Source organism: Pleurodeles waltl, chromosome 8, assembly GCF_031143425.1.
Source record: "Pleurodeles waltl isolate 20211129_DDA chromosome 8, aPleWal1.hap1.20221129, whole genome shotgun sequence".
Taxonomy (NCBI): Eukaryota; Metazoa; Chordata; class Amphibia; order Caudata; family Salamandridae; genus Pleurodeles; species Pleurodeles waltl.
The window spans coordinates 123,813,463-123,830,285 of NC_090447.1; the positions used below are offsets into that span (position 1 = coordinate 123,813,463).

The window sequence follows — 16,823 nt, forward strand, 5'->3', positions numbered from 1 at the left end:
AAATGAGTTTGAGTTTGTTTTGACTCAATTTGTTTACTAGATAAGGAAGGAGAGGGAGAGGAGGAAAAGCGTAAGCAAATATTCCTGACCAGTTCATCCATAGGGCATTGCCTTGGGATTGCTTGTGTGGGTATCTGGACGCGAAGTTTTGGCATTTTGCGTTCTCTTTTGTTGCAAATAAGTCTATTTGAGGTGTTCCCCAGAGTGTGAAGTAGGTGTTTAGAATTTGTGGGTGGATTTCCCATTCGTGGACTTGCTGGTGATCTCGAGAGAGATTGTCTGCCAGTTGATTCTGGATCCCTGGAATAAACTGTGCTATTAGACGAATTTGATGGTGGATTGCCCACTTCCATATGTTTTGAGCTAATAAGCTTAACTGCGTTGAATGTGTTCCTCCTTGTTTGTTTAGATAATACATCGTTGTCATGTTGTCTGTTTTGACAAGGATGTATTTGTGGATTATGATTGGTTGGAAAGCTTTTAGTGCTTGAAAAACTGCTAATAATTCTAGATGATTTATATGCAGTTTTGTTTGATGTATGTTCCATTGTCCTCTTATGTTGTGTTGATTGAGATGTGCTCCCCACCCTGTCATGGAAGCATCTGTTGTTATTACGTACTGTGGCACTGGGTCTTGGAAAGGCCGCCCTTTGTTTAAATTTATACTGTTCCACCATAGAAGCGAGAGGTAAGTTTGGCGGTCTATTAACACCAGATCTAGAAGGTGACCCTGTGCTTGAGACCACTGTGAGGCTAGGCACTGTTGTAAGGGCCTCATGTGCAGTCTTGCGTTTGGGACAATGGCTATGCATGAGGACATCATGCCTAGGAGCTTTAGTATTGTTCTTGCTTGTATTGTCTGATTTGGAGACATGTGTTGAATGACTCTGTTGAAATTGTGAATTCTTTGTGGAGTTGGCGTTGCTACTCCTTTTGTCGTGTCTATTATGGCTCCTAGATATTGCTGTACTTTGCTTGGCTGAATGTTGGATTTTGCAAAGTTGACGGTGAACCCTAGTTTGTAGAGGGTTTGTATGACTTGATTTGTGTGGTTTGAGCATTGTGTGAGCGAAGTGGTTTTGATTAGCCAGTCGTCTAGATACGGGAATACATGTATTTGCTGCCTTCTGATGTGTGCAGCGACTACTGCTAGGCATTTTGTGAATACTCTTGGAGCGGTTGTTAAACCAAAAGGCAATACTTTGAATTGGTAATGTATTCCTTTGAATACAAACCTTAGATATTTTCTGTGTGATTGATGTATTGGTATATGGAAATATGCGTCTTTGAGGTCTAGGGTTGTCATGTAGTTGTGTTTTTTGAGCAATGGTAACACTTCTTGTAGTGTGACCATGTGAAAGTGGTCTGATTTGATGAATGTGTTTACTACTCTGAGGTCTAGAATTGGTCTCAGTGTTTTGTCCTTTTTTGGTATCAAAAAGTACAGTGAATAACCTCCTGTGTTTATTTGTGTGCTTGGTACTAATTCTATTGCATTTTTTTGCAGTAGTGCTTGAACTTCTATCTCTAGAAGCTGTGAATGGTGTTTTGATAAATTTTGTGATTTTGGTGGTATGTCTGGAGGGAATTGCAGGAATTCTATGCAATAACCATGTTGGATAATTGCTAGGACCCATGTGTCTGTAGTTATTTCCTCCCATGCTTCGTAATATTGACTTATCCTTCCCCCCACTGGTGTTGTGTGGGGGGGGGTGAGTGACGTGTGAGTCACTGCTTGTTGGTAGTGGTTTTGGGGCTTTGAAATCTTCCTCTATTCCTAGGGAATTGCCCTCCTCTATACTGGCCCCGAAAGCCTCCCCTGTACTGTCCCTGGTAGGTGGACGGTGCGGACTGTGAGGTACTAGCTTGTGTGGCCTGACCCCGAAACCCTCCTCTAAAAGGTGTTTTGCGGAAGGTGGTATAAGATCCTCTGCTCTGCGGGGAGTAGAGTGCGCCCATGGCCTTGGCAGTGTCAGTGTCCTTTTTGAGCTTTTCTATGGCTGTGTCGACCTCCGGACCGAACAGAAGTTTTTCGTTTACTGGCATGTTAAGTACTGCCTGCTGAATTTCTGGCTTGAATCCAGACGTTCTGAGCCATGCGTGCCTACGGATGGTAACCGACGTATTAATGGTCCTTGCGGCTGTGTCTGCTGCATCCATAGAGGAGCGTATTTGATTGTTGGAAATGTTTTGACCCTCCTCAACAACCTGTTTTGCTCTTTTTTGTAGATCTTTTGGGAGATGTTCAATGAGATGCTGCATCTCATCCCAGTGGGCTCTGTCGTATCGCGCTAGCAGCGCTTGTGAGTTTGCGATGCGCCACTGGTTTGCTGCTTGGACAGCGACCCTCTTCCCAGCTGCATCGAACTTTCTGCTTTCTTTATCTGGGGGAGGTGCATCCCCAGAAGTGTGTGAATTTGCCCGTTTTCTGGCAGCCCCTACCACCACAGAGTCTGGTGGCAGCTGAGAGGTGATGAATACAGGGTCCGTAGGAGGCGCCTTATACTTTTTGTCCACTCTAGGCGTTACTGCCCTACTTTTAACTGGTTCCTTGAAGATCTCCTTTGCATGGCGTAGCATGCCTGGGAGCATAGGCAGGCTTTGGTAGGAGCTGTGGGTGGAGGAGAGGGTGTTAAATAAAAAGTCATCCTCTACTTGTTCAGAGTGTAGTTCCACATTATGGAACTGTGCTGCTCTAGCCACCACTTGTGAATAGGCTGTGCTGTCCTCAGGTGGTGATGGCCTAGTTGGGTATGTGTCTGGGCTGTTATCAGACACTGGTGCATCGTACAAGTCCCACGCGTCTTGATCTTGGTCATCGTGGCTCATGGCGGTGTGAGCTGGCGAATGTGACAGGGTGTAAGTTGGCGAAGCCGGAGTTACAGGTGGAGGCGAGGGAGGAGGTGTTACCTTCTTTGCTGTTTGTTGCTGAGGAGCCTCTACTGCTATAAACTGAAGTGTTCTCTTTCTTTTGACAGGTGGAAGGGTACTGATCTTCCCTGTCCCCTGCTGAATAAAGATACGCTTTTGCGTGTGATCCACTTCAGTGGATTGCAGTTCCTGTTCGAATCTGTGTTTTTTCATTTGTGAAGACATAGAATGCTCTTCAGTATAGGAGCCTGAAACTGGGTCTGTTGGTGCTTTTTTCGGCTCCGAAAACCCTGTTGTTTGTCTTTTCGGCTCCGAGGTAACCTTCCTCTTCTTTTGTGCCGAAAAATCTTGGCCCCTATGGTCTTCAGCGCCACTGTCTCGGCGTCGATCCGTGTCGACACCGAACTCTCGGTGTCGATGCTTCTCTTTAGCACCCTCTCGGTCCCGAGGAGGCTGCGTGCCGGTGTCTCGACCGGAGTCGGACGATCTCGACACTGAATGGGCCTTTTTCGGTGCCGATTGTTGGTCACCGGTAATTTGGGTTGAGCCATGGCCGGTTGGCAGTGGCGTCCCCTGGGCCTTTTTGCCTTTTTTAAGTTCTGATCTCGACGTCTTACTCACAGTTTTTGTATTGTCGAGTTCGTCGGAGTCTGAATCCTGGATGGAAAAGGATTCCTCCTGTTCCTCTTCTGTCTCGAACTGTCGATGCTCCTTTGGCGTGGACGCCATCTGCAGTCTTCTCGCTCGACGGTCGCGCAGAGTTTTTCGGGACCGGAACGCCCGACAGGCCTCACAGGATTCTTCGCTGTGCTCGGGTGACAGGCACAGGTTACAGACCGAGTGTTGGTCCGTATAAGGATATTTGTTGTGGCATTCAGGGCAGAATCGAAACGGGGTCCGTTCCATCGGCGTTGTTCTCCACGCGGTCGGGCCGACTAGGCCCCGACGGTGTGCCGAAATCTACCCCGAAGGGCACCGAAGCGCTTCGATGTTTAATGCGTCGTCGTGTGTGTTTATCTCGAACCGGATCGCAACGATACCGTCGAAAATCTTCCGTTTTCAGCTATCTTTCCGTTCCGAAACTCGGAGCGACAGGAACACGTCCGAACCCGATGGCGGAAAGAAAACAATCGAAGATGGAGTCGACGCCCATGCGCAATGAGCACAGAAGGAGGAGTCACTCGGTCCCGTGACTCGAAAACACTTCTTCGAAGAAAAACAACTTGTAACACTCCGACCCAACACCAGATGGCGAGCTATTGCAGAACATGTGTATCTACAGCGACAGATGCCATCGAACTACTTTTTACCAACTGCATTGCTGCTATGACACTCCAACAGGGCCAATAGATAGAATATTCAACAAACATTCAAGATGATTAAGAAGAGCCAAATGGCAATTATTGTGCAGCTCACAAGAGCACTAATAAAAAATACCACTCAAGCTTGCAACAGTATATTATACATGCAACATGAATGCATCAAACACAACGATGATATGCTGTACGACCAGCTATGATATTTCTCATTAAAGCAACAAACACTGAGAGGTCTTTATAAATTTTTGATGAAAGGGCTGAAAAATGAATTATGCAGAGGAGGCACATTTTTCACCAGCATGGCAACATTTTAACCACCAAATCAATGTTGTTAAGCAGGGTTTGGCTTATCAGACAGCAGTGTTAGTCATCTACAAATACACGCGCAGTCAATAAAAGAGACACACAGCTCAACAAGTATCTTTCTATATGTTTAGGCACCAGAATCCATACGATCAGGTAAGTATGTTTTGAGAGAAAAAAAACATCACCGTTTTGAAAAGTCGAATCAGTGCAGTTTTTGGAAGCTGCAATGTTATCTTATGGAGGAAAAACAAATACAGCAAACAGGTACAGTACAGCGACTTACGGGATCAACATCCTGGACTTAAGGTGAGAATTGGGAAGGGGTCAGAACCACACCAACAGGTCACACCGGGCAGCACTGGGGCGGCTGGGTGCCCAATTGTATTAAGTTGTTGGGTGCCCAATGTTAGTCAATGGGGACCGGTCAGGTTGAAAAGAGGCTGCACTTTTGGTTCTCTTCTCCAAGGGCATTGGGAGAACAGGTGTCCTGAGGGGGGTGGGTTTTCTCCACCGGAAGCGCTCGTAGTTGAGGTGGACTGCGGGCAGAGGCTGCATTGGTGAGTCCTCAGTGGGGAAGCAAAGGTGGGCTTTGTCTATAAAGGGCTCGGGGACCACGATGGCCCTCTTCAACTCAGGCTAGGTGGAACAGGTGCAGTGGTGCTCTCAGGTGTTGGGTTTTCAGTTGTCAGAGTCCTTGAAGTTCTCTTGGGGTGCCTGCAAGATGCAGAAAGCAGCTCCACTGCTCCACAGGAGTTCCTGGGTCTTTGTTGAAGGCAGGCAGTCCTCTCAGGCTTTTAGAGGCACAGCAGCTTGCATGATGAGTTGACTTTGGTGCAAATCATCGGGAACAGCAGACAGGCTAGCGGGGCTGAGGTCAAGTCAGGTGCTTCCTTCCTTGAACTTTGCGTTTGCGGCTCTTGAGTGTCTTTCTTCGTAGGTCAGCAGGATCCTGATTTCCTGGTGCCAGGGGCTCCCCTAAAACTGAATGTAGGGGCATTTTGGGGAGTATAGGGTAGTAGCCAAAGGGCTACTGCCTCTGGGGTCACCACATCTCCTATATGACCATTCCTGTAGGAAGTGGGCATAACCCTGTCCCAGAGTTCCTAAATCTGCCAACACCAAGATTGCAGATTTCTAAATATTGTGTCTACATGAGGCAGGTCACGTGGGACTGACCTGAAAGAGGGACACACCTATCTGAATACTAAATTTCCCGCCTTTCCAGGTGCCAAGTGGGCACTGGGGCAGGGGGGTCAGCAGCTCTCCTTTGAAGCCATATCTGCGTAGCAAGGGTGGTGACTTCCTTGAATCCCCCTGCTTGAAAATGTAGATTTGCAGGTCATCCTGTTGGATGGGGTGTGTAAACACCTCTCCCAGAGAAGGCTTTGTTTCTGACTACCCGAGAGCAAAAGCTCTCACCCTTTGGGGTGAGAAGCGTGTCTGGTGGTGGCAGGCTGGCTAAAACTAGTCAGCCTGAACACTGGTAGTGAGTAGTTTTTCACTTCTAAGGTGCATGTATTAATAAATCCATCACTGGCATCAGTGAGGGTTTATTAATACTAGATGTTTGATACCAAACATCCCTATTTTCAGTGAAGCCATCCTGTAGCTAGGGAACTCTTAGTGACCAGTGCCCAGTACATGCACTTAAAATGGCTTACCTGTCCACTCACTATATCTGAGAATCGACAAGACGTAGCAGGGGGCTATCTGGTCTTGCAGATATGTCCTCACATGTAATAGAATGCACTCTGCCTTAGGGCTGTAAAGCCTGCTGTAGGGGTGACTTACATATATTGCATGCAGTGTTTGAGGACATGATACACAGGCTGTGTGCCATATTGTGTTTTCACTTTTAGCTACACCAAGACACGTGGCCTGCAGTGGCAGTCTGAATGTGCTAGGTGAGGGGTCCCGGAGGGTGGCACCATACATGCTGTAGTCCTTGGGCACCCTCTTTGGTACCATGCCCTAGGTACCAGGGGTACCATTTACTAGGGACTTGCATGGGAACCAAAGGTTCTGCCCATTGGGGAACAATTGCAGAGTTTTAGTGAGAGAGATCTGGCACTGGGGACCTGATAGCAGGAACAAAGTGCACTTTCAGTCAAAATTGCATCAATTACCAAGCATAAGGTGGGGGTGACCATGTCAAAAAGGGGCACTTTCTACAGTGATCTATACTACTTTGGTAGGAAGATTGAATGTTGTGAACTGCTGTTGCACTATCACCATGCATTGGGGTGTACGTGCCCAGGGGCAAGATCCAGTCCTGCTGCTGTGACAGAAGATACTCCCAAAGGGGCAGGCTGATCAGAGGGCAGATGCTCAAGCCCAGGCATTCCGGATGCCACATTCTCTCCAGTCATTCCAGAGTTTTTTCAGGACTTTGGGCAGAAGAGGTAGAGGCGGGAAGGCATCCAAGAGTCCTGTACGCCACTCTAGATGAAATGTGTCTCTGCGGGACAGTCGTCTTGGAAACTTTCGTAGTGCTGACACTGAACATTCTCTGCTGTGACAAAGAGATCAAGCTAGATTTTTCTCAAAGCTGGAAGATATCCTGCCCCTCTTCTGGGTGCAATTGCCATCTATGATCCATTAAGGGTCTTTGGCTGAGTTAGTCCACCCTTCTATTTAAAGATCTCGCCAGGTAGTGCAAAATCAATCAAATGTCCTGATAATTCAGCCAGGCCCAGAAACTGAAGAGGCTTGCAAGGATGTGGACGTGGCAATGGTGAAAGGGAACTCCTAGTGGCAGTGTGAGGTGGCAGCAGTTTCATGGCAGTGCCCCAAACCCTTTGGGCCCTGAAGATGTAGGTGGCTAAAAAGATGACTCCTCCTTGAAGGCTTGAAACTTCTGTTTCTTGGGGATCTTCACTGTGGAGAGGTGGATCAAAACCTTCTACCCCCTGTCTGTGACCTCTGGCAGCTTTGTTGTATGCACCGGGACCCATAGCCTTCCACTTACCTGTGGCTTTCAGTTCCTGCTTTTCCAGACTGATCCAGTGACTGGGATTTCCTGCTGGGGGTTTCCCAACTGGGTTTTCCCACTCACCGTTCTTATTGCCAACAGAAGCCCCACACATCCCAGGACCTACTTAATGCAGATTGAAGCAAGATCACATCAGTAGGCACCTAGACACCTAGCCTGCCACTTGCCTGTGGCTTCCAGTTCCTGCTCTTCCAGACTGATCCAGTGACAACGCAGCTGCCTGGGTTTTCCCGACTGGGCTTTCCCACTCATCGTTCTTACCGCCAACAGAAGCCAGCCCACCACACAACCTACCTAATGCAGGCCGCAGCGCAACAGCGCAGCGGACACATGCAGCAGGCGTGTCGCAGACGCACCAAAAGGCAAGCTCGTCTGCACCTGGACTGCGCCCAAAGCCATGACCCCTGGTCCTCCCTACCCTGAAGATGCACCATCACTGAGCTCTACTCCCTCGACGCCGCAACAAACACTGCCACCACGCTGACCCACACTCCACATTACAGACCTTTACCCACTGCCATTTCACCTGCCACAGCACACACACACACCAGTCCACCGACCAGCCCCACCCCGAACACACCACAGACACCACCTGAACAAAAACACCAACTCACATGCACCATTCTCAACACACGCTCACTATGCAAGCACCCCACTGAATTATGGGACCTTATTGCCACCCTCGCACCAGACATCGTCTTCCTCACTGAGACCTGGCTCAACCCCACATCTGCCCCAGACACGGCCACAGCGATCTCCAATGGATATAAAATCACTGACCAGGACTGCACCAACAAGCCAGGAAGAGTAACAGCCATCATCCACAAACAGACCATACAGTAAACCCCCACCACTCCCATGGACCATCTCAAGTTCAAGCCCACATTGATAACAAAACAACAATCAAATGCACCCTTGCATACCAACCCCCAGGCCCGCACTCCAGCTTCTGCAACACCATCGCAGACTCCACTGCACTCTCAGCCTTAGACTCCAAGGACTACATCTTCCTTGGAGACCTAAATTTCCACATCGATGACCCCAACAGCAACAACACTGTACACCTCCTCAACAGTATGAGCAGCCTTGGAGTGCCCCATATAGCCCACAACCCTACACACAAAGCAGGACACACACTGCACCCCATTTTCACCTTCAGCAACCAAGTCAAATACAGCCATATTACAGAATCCATATGGACTGGTCGCTCCAATGTCCACTTCAGCATCCACAGCCCCCTGACCACCCCCCTCCCCCTTTGCGGTGTTCTCCAGGGCTCAGCCCCACGCTCTTCAATGCATATATGGCCCTGCTGGCCAACATCGGCAGATCCCATGGTCTCAACATCATTTCATACGCAAATGACACCCAACTTATCCTCTCACTCACTGACGACCCCTCCCCCACTAGAAGCAGCTTCCACAGATGCATGGACAAGCGTTGCTGATTGGATGAAGAACAACTGCCTGTAGCTGAACACAGACAAGACGAAAGTACTGATCTTTGGAAACAGCAGCAACACATGGAACGACTCCTAGTGGCCAACAGACCTAGGACCCACACCCGCTTCCTCCAACCACACCAGAAACCTCGGAATCATCATTGACAACAAGCTCACCATGAAATCACAGATCAACGCTGTCTCCTCTACCTACTTCCTCACTTTGCACATGCTACATAAGATCTTCAAGTGGCTACCTCTACACACAAGACGCACCATGACAAAGGCCCTCACCACCAGTTGACTACACTATGGCAATGCCCTCTACATAGGAATTGCTGCCCGCCTCCTACAGAGACTTCAGACCATACAGAACACTCCAGCTGTTCATCCTCAGCCTTCCCTAACGAAACCACATCACACCTCACCTTACGTATCTCCACTGGGTCCTCGTATAGAAGAGATGACAATTCAAGCTGCTGATATATGCACGCAAGGCTCTACACAACCAAAGATCCGCGTACATTAACCACCACCTGAACTTCCACCAGCTGTCGAGAAAACTATGCTCTGCCTCTCTCTCACTTGCCCATACTCCCCTTATCTACCGAAGCAGAAGTGGAGGATGCTCCTTCTCTCACATCACAGCAAAAGCTTGGAACAGCCTCCCCACACACCTCCAGACCATCACCTCACTTTCCGAATTCCAAATGGACCTCAAGACCTGGGTGTTCGAATAAGCATCCAGGACCTGCAAGCGTCTGGCTACCCTATCGGGTAATTAGCCGCGCTTTATAAATTCTGATTGATTGATTGATCCTTCAGTGATGTTAGATCTTGGCGCTGAGGGTTCTATTGGTGCCTGCCTCAAGGCCGATCTAGGTGGGCCTTTCAGCATAAACAAACTCTGAAATTGAGTGTTCAGCACCTCAGTACCCCGGGGACACTGAAAGGTGGCGTAGCTCAGAAACTTTAAGTTGAGGTTAGCTCAGTGTTGAGGGAAGCTGTTGCGGTTGAGCGGTGCTCTATTGGCAGAGCTCGACCTGAAGTTTGGTGTTGTTTTATGCAGGTCTCTGGGTGCAATGCCAGACTCCCTCGGGAATGGTAGCCTGCTTTAATCTGGGAACGCTTTAGAGGTCAAGATGACTGATCTTGCAGCAATTGTGGCACGACTGGGGCCCTAGGTGTGGATCTGGTCTTCAGCTCGGAGTACTTCAGGACTAGGCCTCAGCCTTCTCCTGCTCGGCATCTGAACCTTCAGGGGACACCCTCTCTGGACTGTTTCCCAGCTGATTGGCTCTAAGGCCAGACGGGCTTGCTTCCTTCCCCGCGGTGCCCAATAGATTTTCTGGCCCGAAAATGCCAGGGATTTCAAGGGAGGCTTGTTGATGCATTGTGTGGTGGTTCAAACATGTCTGTCGTCGGTGTCAAAGAGTACTTGCAGCAAATGGGTTGTCAGGCATTGCATTCTCCAGCAAGGGACAGAGGTTGTACACGCCATTGTGGCTTGACCAGAGGTACCGGAGGGTGGGGGTGCACTTAGGACAAAACTGAAAGGATGTTTGCTCCATAATACCACTCCTCCCCAACACACACAGCCATTTTCTGGAATAGAGACTGACATTATCAAAGTTCCATTGATGCCAGTTGTAGATGGCAGCAGAGAGGTCATCAATACAGTGTCTTGAAAGATGATGCTCAGGTGTTAGTGAAGAGTCCCCCACGAGCCACAGGATAAGCAGCAATTATGTTTTAATTTGCTGGGATGGAAAACCCAAAGGATGGCCCAAACAATTTATTGAAGAATGCCCCAGTCTAGGAGCTGGCACTTGAAACATAAAAACCTGACGAGAGGAAGAAAACAATTTGAGGTGGAGTCTTTGTCCTGGTGCATTGTGAAGTAAGGGGGAGTCACAGCAAGTCTTGTGACTCAAAACATCTTTAAGGAAAATCAAACTGCAAATGTCCAGGCACAAAAAGCGTTAGCATGTGTATACACAGTATGTGTATTTACCGTCACTCATGCTGCAAACACATGGTTTCCTCTTTATGACCCACTGGTCTTCCAAGTCCTGCACTAACAGGTTGAAAAAATAAAACTGAGGTAAAACGTTTCTAACCATGGTAATCTCTGTGAGTGAAAGTAGTCTCCACTGATGCTAAAACAAAGGTTAAAGAACCAGTAGACCGATTTCTATGGCTATGGCGGCATAATACTATTTTTGCTGTGGGATCTGATTTTGGAAAGTGAATACTGCTTGTGAAATAAGAAAAACGACTTAGGAGGCAAGAGATTTTTTGGGAAATTGAAATGTGGGTGTTTTCAGTGGTCCTGCTTAGCAATAGATATTTATTATAAGATTAGAAATCTGGGAAAGATTCCTAGATGGGGAAGTCTATTTTTTTTAATCGAACTTACCATCACCAAAAATAATATTACAGAATGTTTTAATGTGATCACTTAGTGGGTCTGAGCTACTCTGGCACATCTTTCAATAGAAGTCCACTTTAATGGGAATGCTGTAATTGTAACCTAGAATGATAAGAGAAAGTGGGAGTGGGTCCATGCTCAATAGGTAAAAGACATAGGCCCTTCATTATGGAAGCCGGCCGCCAAGATCTGACAGCCGGGCGGCCGCCAATTCAGCCGCACTCCCGCCGCGGTCATTTTGAGATCCCCACTGGGCCGCAACACACGAGCCGGGTCCAAATGGAGCCGGCGGTGTTGCGGCTGTGCGACTGGTGCAGTTGCACCAGTCGCACTTTACACTGTCTGCACAGCAGACAGTGAAAAGCTGCATGGGGCCCTGTCAGGGTGCCCCTGCACTGCAGGGGCCCCCAGGGGCCCCGTGACTCCCCGTACCGCCAGCCTTTTCCTAGCGGTTCAAACCCCCAGGAAAAGGCTGGCGGTCAGGGACTTGTAATCCCCTGGGCAGCACTGCGCTTCCACCGCGTTCAAAATACACAAGATTGCACCGCCGCCAAAACAGCCCTGGCGGTCTTTGACCGCCAGGGTTGTAATGCCCCCATAATAATGAAAACAGGGACTTTATTGAGTTGCATACAGGAGTACTGACTATTGCACAGACTTCCATATTATTTACTTTCTCATTCCATGAAGTTCTATTAAAAGAAACAATAAAAACATTTATAAAGTGGACATGTTTTACACAGTAAGAGAACTGTTTAGCATACCCATCACTGATCCTGAATTCATCCTCACTTTCCTCTTCATCTTCAACATTGCTGTCACTGTCAAGGTCATTCAGTCGCCGCCGTTTCTTACGTCGTATGACTGCAACCCTCTGAGGCCGTTTGCTTTCTTTCCTTTCTTCTTCCAGGATAGTGGACATGTCCTTTCCACAATGGGCTGTGATGTTAGCCATGTCTTTCCCTATTCCAAATCCTAAAAAGTGAGCAGACATGAGAGACTTGACTCTTCCATGGCAATTTCTTTTTTAATCACATTGTCAAAGTGGATTCATTTATAATGAAGATGATGCTAAAAAGGCAGCCGCAGTAGTTTAAAAAAGATTGAAGAAACTTTGTGAACAATCTGACATTACAATTACACTACAGGGTCTCAGATCTGTTTCAGAAAGGTAATAAGTAGATGAATGAACGTTTTCACAAACATTTGGAAAGTTCCTAATTTAAACTTCAAAGCAGATGTGGGGGAAGGTTTTTCCCACAAAACAAAAGACCACAGACTAATAAAACCCCACTGCCTTTTTTTTTTCTTCAAATTTAGGTATTCCTCTGCTTGCCAAATGTGCATACAATTTTTTTTCCCGATCATCCTGACTTCTCGCGCTCTCTCTTCAATTTAAAGTAAAATAATTATAGTGAAACTCTCGAGTTGTTTCACTCGGAGCTACACTGAATGAAATACAATGATCTGCAAAAGTGAGAAATTCAAGGTCTCTCATAAATATGTGTAATTGGAACAAGCATCGGCAAGATCTTTACATTTTTATGTCAGGACAAATTTGTCATAGGATAAAAAAATAACTATTATTGCTGTTTTATTTCTGTAATTTGGTTGAATTTAAAAATGATTTATTATATGTGTCTGTCACTCAGGCTCTGCGATACTGCTACAGTAATGTTTTTTTTATTTGTATTTGCTGTTTATGATTTGTTTTTCAGTCCTACTTCAGCTTCAACCAGTTATTTTGCTTCCCTGGACATCATATAACAGGTAAGGGAAACATACAATTACTTTTCTCTGACACTGCACCAATCACAAAAAGTTACCTGAATGATGATTCTGGTAATCTTACGTTTTTTTCTTCTATCTTTCTCCACTGGTTTAGAATTGCCTGCACTAGCGGCAGGATGCCAAAAAAGCTTTTCTAAAATAACACTATCACTTTAGGGGAATCTGCATGCAAACATTTACCCAGAGGTGTAAGCGCTACCCTATTCATGCGCAGCAGCAACCGTGACTCCAATGTTTCTACATGATTTGTTTTCCAACACACCATGAAGGGTTGTAGTACATTAAATGCTGGTTGAGGAATGGCCGGGAGGCTGTTGTAAAGGAAAGAGAGCAAGGACTAACCACCAGAAGAGACAGCATCATCCTGCTCTCCTTGTTTCCCAAATCGTAGGAAAGACAGACTATACACCTTAAAACACCTAACAGATATAACAGATAGAACACACCATGTGCCTAGCCAGACTTCAAGCAAATATGCTATCATTGAAGATGAATCCAGAAAGAAATACTTGCAAAAAGAATCCTAGTAGCCAATACTGTTGTCCTAACCGATGTCTGGACCTCAGACATGCCTTTGAAATGGCACTGATGCTGCCTTTCGTCTGGTTGAATGAGCATGATGTCTCAGAAAAGCCTGAACTGCTCTCAAGTCAGAAAGTTTGGAAATGCAAGACATTATCCGCATGGCAATAGTAGTTTTCACTGCTTTATTGCGTGGATGATTGCATTACATATAACAGATAGAAAAAAAAACTTTTAGGGTTGGTCTTTTCTAGGTTAGCTTTTAGTGCTCTCGAATCATCTACATTGTTAGGAAACGTGGGGTCTAGGCTATAAAAATGGGAATACACTGTGGTTTAAATTAATATCATTTAACATTGGGACTTGCCAAGGATTGCTTGTTGGGGCGATAGTCCTTGCCATGGCTTGCAAAAGTTGTGTCTGTCTGCCCAATCTGTTTTATCTGGCCTGACCTCTTTTTCCTCCATTAATCCCAACAATCTGTAAATGCGCTGATCGTATTTCTTCTGCGTGAGTTAACACAGTGGAGGAGGGAGGACCTACTGATTTACTACAAGGGATGCTGGCCATGAGAGATGGAAAGGTGTGTGGAACTCAAGTCTGGGGTGAAACAGGCACTTAATGGGATTTCAGTGGTGGGCTAGATTCTCAGTGGCCCACACTTCACATGATCTTCCATGTTATTTTCATTTGTCTATTTGCCTTGCACAGTTATGCTGCCTTCTCCCCTTACTATCCTACAAATAGTCTTTGTTCACCAACTTATGTTGTTCTGTTTGAAAGCTGAGCCCTTATGTATAATACAGGTTCACATAATTTATTATTCTAGACATCAGTCTAATTCCTTCCAATTTTGTAGTTGTCTTTCACAAACAATTCAGCTGAAACCCAGCTTAATATGTTTCTTTTATCTCATGCTATCTACTCTTCTTAGTTGATTGTAAATTATGTTATGTTTGTTCTCCAATCTGCACGTAACCATTTTTATTACAATGAAATTTCCAAACAAACATGCTAAATAAACAAATTAAAATAACATACCACCCCCTCCTCCTTCAGAATCTCTGATATCATGTTCTATTGCTTCATCTATCGCTTCATCAAACTCATCAAATCTAAAGACAAAGAAAAAAGAAAAAAACACCACATTAGGAACAACGTTCTGAGGTAAAAATGCACTGTTGTCGCTTTCTTGAATTTCCAAGAATGTTGAATAAACAAGTTACTTACCTATGATAATGCACTTTCTGCTTGTGACTGCTGATTCCTCACCTTTAGAATATCCCCAGGAACCATATTGTATCAGGAAGAGTTGAAGAGCATTTCTCCCATGTACCCATAGGTGGAACCTTGGGGCTCCACAATGACTTTGTTCCGCTCTACAAGTGATGATGCAGCCACATATGAGCACCATACCTGCGCGTCAACGTCAGTTTCTGGGAGCCCAATAGTAATCAGAGGTGCCAGCGTGCATAACTCCATCTTGGGGCCTTCTTGGATGGAAAACAGGGAATAAGGTGGGCAAGTGAGTAATCTGTGGTTACATAAAGTAACCACCAGAAAGAGCGTTACTGGGTTAGTAACATGTTCTTCTGATGGTTACTTCTAACTGCAGTTCCTCAACCTTAGGAAAAATACTAAAGCAGTACCTCTCAAGTTGGTGGGTCGGTGGAATGGCTCAGATCAAAGAACCCTGCAGGACCAAATGGGCAAAATACCTGTCCTGTTAGACCTGGCTATCTAGGCAGTAGTGCTTTGTGAACGTGTGCACGTGATGCTTAGGTCCTTGAACAGATTTCAAGGACAGGCAGTTCATGTGCCAGCATGGTGGTGGCAGCCTTGGTTCTGGTGGAATGGGCCCTCAGCCCTTCTGGAGGCTGCTTCTCGGCTAGTGATTAGCAGATAATAATGCAGAGAACTACCCACCCTGACAGAGTATTTGTCTGCACTACCTTGCCTTTCTTTGCCCCATAGAACCCTACAAAAAGCAGATCGTTCACCCAATGTTCCTTGATGTGTATGAATTAAAGCTCTTAAAGAATGTTGGGAGAGTGATGGACTGCCCCACACTGCAGTCACGTTTAGCAAAAATATTGCCAGATTATGCAGGACTGGGTGCAGGCCCATGCAATGGTGTTGCGACTGAACATTCTGAAAGTTGTAGCCTAATAGGAGGACAGGTGCTCAAGCTCAGACGTTCCAGCTACACTACACTCTCCTCGCACAATTTGGAGCCAACAGGATGACTCTGGCCCACAAATTCCTGATCATCTTCAGAGGGTTAGGAGAGGCAGTGGAAGAAAAGCATGAAGAAGTCCCATGTTCTGCCACTCTATCCAGAATATGTCTCAGAGTGAGGGCTGTTTTGAAAACTCCAGCATGGAAACATTTTGATACTGTGCATTCTTTACAGTGAAGCAAAGATCTATACAGGGTTCTCTCTGTTGCAGGAAGATGTCCTGTGCCACGTTTGGGTTCCAGGTCCATTTGTAATCCGCCAGGCACCACCAGCGGAGGTCGTCTCCCAGTTCACAAAGATCCCACCAACTGGTTCATGACTAGAGAAATCCCCTGATACCCTCACCAGCTCCAGAGACAAAGTGCCTCTTGCCCCAGGACCCCATTCCATCCAACTTATTGAAATGCCACATGGCGGTGGTCTTTTCTGTGAAAACCTTCAACAACCTCTCCCTTTGATTGGGCAATAGGAAAACTTTCAGCCCAAGGCAAATGGCTTACAACTCCAAAAGGCTGATGTGGAGATGGGTCTCTCCAGAGACCAGAGTCCTCTGATCTCCACCTTCCCCAGAACTCCCAGTTTTAGCAGTGATACATCTATCACCACTATCAGCTGTGGATAGGGTAGGCTGAGGGGTCTGCTGCCAGTCCAAATGCTTGCCAATGAACCACCACTGCAGGTCTTGTTCAGTCTCTTCTGAAACCTGGATGGAATCAGACAGATTCCCGTGGTGCTAAACCCCACTGAAATTTCGAGTTCCACCGCAGAGCACACAATGCCACATGGCACAGTAGATGACCAGGATGCAGGACAATAAAAGTCTGGAAAGTTCAGAGTCACTCTCACTGAGATCCAGGAACGAGGCTGAAACTTTGGAATCATAGCCCAAAAGTCCTGGACTCATAATGGAG

The 16,823-nt window shown here is 46.6% G+C and overlaps 1 protein-coding gene across 1 annotated transcript in view; it reads right to left on the minus strand.

Annotated features, from left to right (window-relative positions):
- Nucleotides 1-16,823, minus strand: part of RSF1 (remodeling and spacing factor 1) — a 502,800-nt gene that overhangs the window by 48,124 nt on the left and 437,853 nt on the right. Inside the window, exons 12-13 of the mRNA XM_069203919.1 lie at nucleotides 14,715-14,788; nucleotides 12,125-12,335 (exon numbers count right to left, since the gene is read on the minus strand). Coding sequence (XP_069060020.1) covers nucleotides 12,125-12,335; nucleotides 14,715-14,788 — 285 coding nt within the window. The remainder of the gene's footprint in view (nucleotides 1-12,124; nucleotides 12,336-14,714; nucleotides 14,789-16,823) is intronic.